Source organism: Triticum aestivum, chromosome 7D (assembly GCF_018294505.1).
Source record: "Triticum aestivum cultivar Chinese Spring chromosome 7D, IWGSC CS RefSeq v2.1, whole genome shotgun sequence".
Classification (NCBI taxonomy): Eukaryota; Viridiplantae; Streptophyta; class Magnoliopsida; order Poales; family Poaceae; genus Triticum; species Triticum aestivum.
In genome coordinates this window covers 517,707,074-517,713,318 of record NC_057814.1, presented here as the reverse complement: position 1 = coordinate 517,713,318, position 6,245 = coordinate 517,707,074, and the positions used below count along the sequence as shown (strand labels likewise).

At 50.4% G+C, this 6,245-nt stretch overlaps 3 protein-coding genes across 4 annotated transcripts; 1 reads left to right on the top strand and 2 right to left on the bottom strand.

Annotated features, from left to right (window-relative positions):
* Window positions 1-620: 620 nt before the first annotated feature.
* On the bottom strand, window positions 621-1,569 carry LOC123165648 (uncharacterized). The gene has a single exon (XM_044583341.1). The coding sequence runs from the start codon at window positions 1,445-1,447 to the stop codon at window positions 767-769; it is 681 nt and encodes a 226-aa protein (XP_044439276.1). The 5' UTR covers window positions 1,448-1,569; the 3' UTR covers window positions 621-766.
* On the top strand, window positions 1,563-4,161 carry LOC123165647 (uncharacterized). 2 transcript variants are annotated; one of them, XM_044583339.1, is made up of 4 exons: window positions 1,563-2,055; window positions 2,340-2,610; window positions 2,858-3,153; window positions 3,618-4,161. In XM_044583339.1, exons 1-4 carry the CDS (start codon window positions 1,563-1,565, stop codon window positions 3,638-3,640), a joined length of 1,083 nt encoding a protein of 360 aa, XP_044439274.1. In that variant the 3' UTR covers window positions 3,641-4,161. The 2 variants fall into 2 exon arrangements, with proteins under 2 accessions (XP_044439274.1, XP_044439275.1); XM_044583340.1 differs by having other exon boundaries at window positions 2,858-3,200.
* LOC123165649 (non-specific lipid transfer protein GPI-anchored 3) lies at window positions 3,402-5,056 on the bottom strand. Its single transcript, XM_044583342.1, has 3 exons — window positions 4,585-5,056; window positions 3,989-4,051; window positions 3,402-3,699 (listed from the first exon to the last, which is right to left on the bottom strand). The coding sequence occupies exons 1-3, from the start codon at window positions 4,973-4,975 to the stop codon at window positions 3,596-3,598; spliced, it is 558 nt and encodes a 185-aa protein (XP_044439277.1). The 5' UTR covers window positions 4,976-5,056; the 3' UTR covers window positions 3,402-3,595.
* Window positions 5,057-6,245: the final 1,189 nt, after the last annotated feature.

The following is a 6,245-nucleotide window of genomic DNA, read 5'->3' as shown; positions in this document are numbered from 1 at the left end:
AGGAAGAAGAGGGTGGGAGAAAAGGGCGGGAATTGGGTGGAGAGCGGCGGAGGATGGAAGACAAGAGTGGGGGATTTTGGCGCGGAAACAGTGCGGGTGCTCCGCCTTCCTTTTGGGTGGGCTAGGGGGTCAGAGCGCGACGTTTAGCGTGTCTGGACTCCCCCCCCCCCTTTGGTTCCGATTTGCGGGAAAAATCATGGTCCAGACCGCGCCACGGACTGATACAGAACCGCGTTGGATGGCTTCCGTGGTCCAGACAGCACGATCCAGACATATGCGGGCAGTTTGTGGGTCGCCGTTGGAAATGCCCTAAACAATTGCAGATTCTTCCGTTATGTAGGAGTAGGCAGATCGAGTTATGTTTGTTTCAGCTTTGATTGGATTTATTTATCTGTGGACTCGCTTGAAGTACACTTTAAGATGTTTTAGACAATTGCATTGGAAATGGCATGAATGCTAACAAATTCAGCTTCACTGGTAATGCCGATTTGATATAACTGTTTGTTTCAGCTTTCAGATTCAGGTTCACTAGCAAAGGTGAATCTGGTCTCGAAGCTCAAACAAACAGACCTGAGTGTGGAAGAAACACTTCGACATCCCTGCAGTGGAGAGATGGAGAGTGACTAATAACTGTGCGGGTTGCAAAGAGAGCCGTGGTACCATGAACAATGCAGAAGAAACATACTGGAGTACATGATATGGCAAGCCGATGAATTGATAAAAATAAATTAACCAAGCACAACATGATAACAGCATATGTTAATTCCTATTGCGCACCGGCGACGGCGGCCGGGGCGGCCTCGCCGCGGGCCTCCTCGTCGTCGACCCATGACCAGTAGTGCCGCTTCACGGTGATGGCCGCGCCGCCGCCGTCGTGGCCCTCGCCCTCGCCGGCCTCCTCCGTGTCGAACTCGCCCTCCTCCGGGACGCCCTCGACGAGCTCCGCGTCCACCGCGTGCAGCACGTACCTGGCGGGGAGCCCCGGGTAGGAAACGGACTCCCGCTCCTCCACGCGCGGCTCCGGGGCCGCCCCCAGGATCCGGACGCGGGCGCGCTCGCCGAGCTCCTCGACGACGGCGCGGGCCGCGGCGGCCTCGGGGGTCTCCCCGGGGCGCATCTTCTCGGAGAGCGGCCGCGCGGCCCGGCGGCGGAGCGTGCCGTCGGAGAGCAGCTGCCGGGTCTCCACGAGGAGCGCGCCCCGGCGGTTGCGGATGCGCACGGTGGCGACGTGGACGGCGCGCACAACGAGGGCCGGCGGGGAGGAGGCCGCGGGCAGGAGCGTGCAGTCGCCGCAGGAGAGCTCCAGGAAGAGGTTGAGCAGGTTCTTGGTCCCCGGCGCGGATCCCCAGGAGGCGAGCGCCGGGCCCGGGAGGCGCGGCCGGAGGTACGCCGCGAGCGAGTCCAGCGTCGGGAAGGCCAGCGGCCGCGGCGGCGACGGCGGCCGCATCTGGTGCCCGTCGTCGATTTGGGGGCGCACGAGTTTCTTTCTCCTCCAGATGAGAATTGAGATCCTCCGGTGGGTTGCGTTGCCGGAACGGAAGCATGGCGCTCGGGCTTAGGAAATGCTAGGCGTGGGCTCGGTTACATGGGCCAGTCGAGGCCCATATAAGAAAACAGCAATTATGACGGCCCAGCAGGAGTTGGACACGGAAGCGGAAGCCCAGCAGGAATCGGTGGAATCGATCACAAAACAGAAGGAAGCAATCGTGGTCTCTTCTCCCCAATTGCCACCGGAATTTCTAGACGCGTCCAAAATCCTCCCGGCGGCTGGGCTTCTCGCCGTCCGTCGCCGCAGGGCGACGCGTGCACGGACGCTGTCGCCGAGGCCCGCACGGGCACCGAGGCTCTCCTCCTCTGCAGACAGCGTTTGCCTTTGCGGCTGGGCGATGGATTTGGGGACGGAGAATCGCCTTGCGGCGTTGCTCCTCGAGGAGGCCCGGAGGCTGCGGATGCAGGCGGAGAAGGAAGGGGTGCACGCCTATCTGCAGAAACCTAATGTGAGGCACCGCCCCAACTCGCGGTTCCTTGCCGCCACCGTTCTTGGCGTTCAGCAAGGTCGGTTGGCTTCTCCTTGCTTTTGTTCGATGCTAATATGATAAGCTGGTATCTGTTGGTTATGCTCAGTGCCCAGCTAATATGATTTACTAACTAAAAGCAGTTATATTGCAAAATGACATGTCTTAGTAATTTTTTTGCTAGTGCTCATATCCAAAAACTTTCATTTGAAAGAAGATGCTACTTTGTTGAGAACTTGCCGATAGAAATCCAGTTTGGAACTTGCAATTGTGTGGAAATACGTGCTTTCTTATTGAAATGTTTTTTTCTCTGTTTGTCTGCAGCAAATCGAGTTGTGGAGGTTAATGAGATGTGGCGTGCCAGGGAGAAGGAACTGGAGCTGGAATCAAAGATGAAAACCAGAACCAATGGTCGAATTGACTCGAGATCCCACAAACGGAAGAACGACTCAAGAGACCAGAGCCCTGTCTCTAAGACCCAGCGAGACAGACCGTATGGCGCATCATTTTCGTCGAGGGATTCACATAGCAGTTCTTATTCGGACTGGGAGGATGGGCTAGGCGATGATGAAATCGAAGAGTTTCTTCGATCAAGGTCAGTTACGGTATCCATCAACACAATGGATGAAATTAGATAGTAAAAAAATACGACATTAATTGAAGATGTGGTCTTTCTATGATGTTACATGTACTTTACATGTGACTAATCACCAGATCATATTCTTAAAATGTTCTCGTTTTAATAAGAAATGTTGTTAGCCTATACATTTGTATCTGCTATGCATAGGCCATCTATCTGCTCCAGTTTTCACTTAACAGCTAACACACAATTCTTTTGTTAGGGTGAAGCGCGGACGAGGAGCCATTGGTTCTAGAATGGATGAGCCTGGCCCATACCTCAAGCCTCCATCCGGTGGGCAAGACAATTCAATAAGTCCGGATGCACGAGTGAAAGAAGAACGGAAGCGCCAAGTTTATGGCCCAGAGAAGCCACTATTTTTGAGATCTAAGTCCTCAGACGAGGAGCCATCCACCTCGAAGCACAAGCACATTAAAGAAGAAAAGAACAATAGCAGCAACCGCGAGAGAAAGGAGGAGAACAGGAGGTCCAAACATCACCATCGTGAACATAAAAGCCGTAAGTAGGGAGTGATGGCTGATGATTAATCGGAACGTGGACAAAAGGTTCACCCTTTGCCACTAATTTGTGATCTGTTGAAACTGTTGTATCAAAACATGTCTCTTTTGAAGTAAATAGAAGGTCCTTTCTCTCATTGGTTGTTGGTCCTAGACTTCTACTTGGTGCTTTGCATTAGTTATGTGTTTGCAATTATGATGTGTTTTCGAAGTAGAGATGCTCAGTTTTGGTGTTCATTGTTCCATCTCTGCCTTCTAAACAATATTCTTCTTTCTCATTTAACCACAGTTGTAACCTAGATAGGCATACAGAAATGGGATCTGTAGACCATGTACAGAGCCACAGGCAGAAAAATCTGCTGAACAAAATGACAACATGATGGTTATGTTTATTGAGATGATACATTTTTTGCATAACAGTTCATACTCATCGGTATTTCTTATTACGCCATGATCATCCACCAGATGAAACTGAAGCCTACAAATGAAGACCCGGCGATCAAGCCCAGGGGATGCGTGGTGCCTCCGCTTGCTGTTGGCTTGGCAACTGCAGTAGAACAGATGACTGAGTTTATTAGCAGCTGAAATTCAGTTAAGTTTCCTCTAAAAAAAAGAATAAAGTCAGTTAAATTTGAGATGGTTTCAGAAGAGAGGTTCGGGCTACCAATTGAAAGAACATCTCTGCCAGTCATTATGTTGGTTTCATGTGTAGATTATTTCCCAGTGTTTTAAGGCAGTAATTTTTAAAGTTATTCTAGCGAGACTAGAAATTTGTAAGGTTCTCTACTTCTGATCATCCTAGACAGCACTAAGATTGTTGTCTGAACTCAAATTACCTGTAGAAGCAGCAGTTCCCGTGGATGCTGAAGAAGCGGCTGTGCTACCTGCAGTTGCAGCATCTGCAAAGAGAGTGAAAATCAGCAGTGCTCAGCACGCTGTTGTACAAATCAATCTAATTATGGCATGATTAATCTTATCGGTTGTGATCAAATCAGATCATCGTTGAAGAGATCTTGCGTGTGAAAACTTTCAGCAGAAGATACAATAATTATGGTTCTGGTTTGATGGAGATCCAAGTTTTGGCACCCATTTCTCTACCCTCAGCTCGTCGGCAACCGGCAGATTACTTTTTTTCATGTTGTTAAGTAAAGTACCACTACAAAGTACAGATTGATGGTAAAGATGTTTTAAGAGAGAGAGAGAGAGATGGCTAGCTCAGATCAGGTGCATGAAAGGACAAATTTTCGACTAAGGGACAATCCACCTTGATCTGATCCAAGTACTACTGTTTCTGACAAACAAATAATTAAGTTTCAGATCAGCTTTGACGTACGTGCGTGCCGCGCTAGGCGCTAAAGGCTAAACTATGCATCAATCGATCCTGTCGGCAATGATGATGATTGACGAGAGCTCAGCGAGCGGGCGAGCTTACCGGCGCCGGCGCCGGCGGTGTACTTGGCGCAGGTGGACGCGTCGGTGGTGACGCCGCAGCGCTTGGCGAGGAGCACCCCCTGCTCCGGCGCCACACCGAACGCCTGCAGCGCGGCCTTGTTCATGAGGATGGCGCACATGCACGCCGCCTGCGTGGCCGCCGCCTCCTTGAGCGGGTCGCAGCACGACTCCGGCGGCGTGTCGGTGGTGTTCAGGTAGCCCGCGCACGTCACGAGCTTCGACGCGCACGACGGCACCGCGCCGGTGGCATCCGCGGGCGTCGTCGTCCCCTGCGCCGACGACGGCGAGGCGGCCATGCAGCAGGCGACGGCCACGGCGATGGCGATGGCCACCGCCTGTGGCAGAAGGCGCGAGCCCACACCGCTCCACATCTTGCGAGGGCGAGGCTAGCTGCTGCGAGAGTGGAAGTGTGAGACAGTGAGTGCGAGCGAGCAAGGTGGTACGGTAGGGTACTATATTCTTCAGCAGTTCCGCTGCTGCATGGATCTAAGCCTAGTCTAGCATGTGTGCCTGCAGGGTGGTTGGTGCCTGGCTGGCGACGTGTACGTACCTGGGCTGGAATCTTCCACGCTGTGCAAATGGCACGGCATGGATGATCCAGTTCGCGAGAGACGGTGGGCACGACAGGAGCCTTGTGGTTTTGAGCATTATAACAAAACCACAAACCCGCTTTTTGGCATCAGTACCGAACTAATATAGTGCTATATATAATTTTCAACAAATATAGATAAGGGGGTGAAAGGTATTAGGTATGTGCTACCTGGACGGAACTGTTGAACCCATGATTGTAAAGCGTAGCGAAAAACTTGATAATTTTGTAGGTTAGAGTTCAGGAATGAGGATGAACTTGATTTCTACAAGTGGACTGATCATGAGTCACTATCTTGTCTTCATTGCTGGGTTCGTTTATAGGTTATAGGCCTGTGGGCTTAGAATGACCGACAAGAATATTACTATCATGCATTATCACAGTGTGTTTACTGTAAATCATCTGAATATGCTGTGCAGAGCTGAGCAATAAGCACAACGATATTACATACAGAATTGAGAACAATTAGGAAGTTCTACACACTACTCCCTCTGTAAACTAATTTAAGATGTTTTTATATTTCTTTACAGACTTAGTACAAAAGTACTCCCTCCGTCTCATAAGATAAGAGCGTTTTCGACACTACTAGTAATAGGCAGGTTGGGGCTGAAAGGCATCTATTGTAGTGCAACTTAAGTAAAATCAAGTTATTTTCCAGATGTAGGACAATGTTTGCTTGTTCCAGTGGTAAGCTATTGTGAGTTTATTTCATGATGTGGCTATTCATATCTGAGTACTGACCATCCGATGCTCTTTTTTAGACTTGATCATGATTCTACAGTTCTTTTTCAGACTTAGTCATCCTATTCAAAATTTGCTTGTTCCAATGTATTATTCTGATTTATTAGAAACAGACTGAGGAGTTGGATCTTATTTGGTCTAGCCGAACGCCAATCATAGCACCAATTCCGGCAGAGATTAGCGAACTTTGTCAATCATTCTCGATTTATGGGAATTGGATGATTTGCCCCACTTTACAAGGGGGTTGATGATTTGCCCTAGGGTCGTTTCAATGACCAGTGGCCCCGGCCCCACCTGGCAGCCTCTCGGGG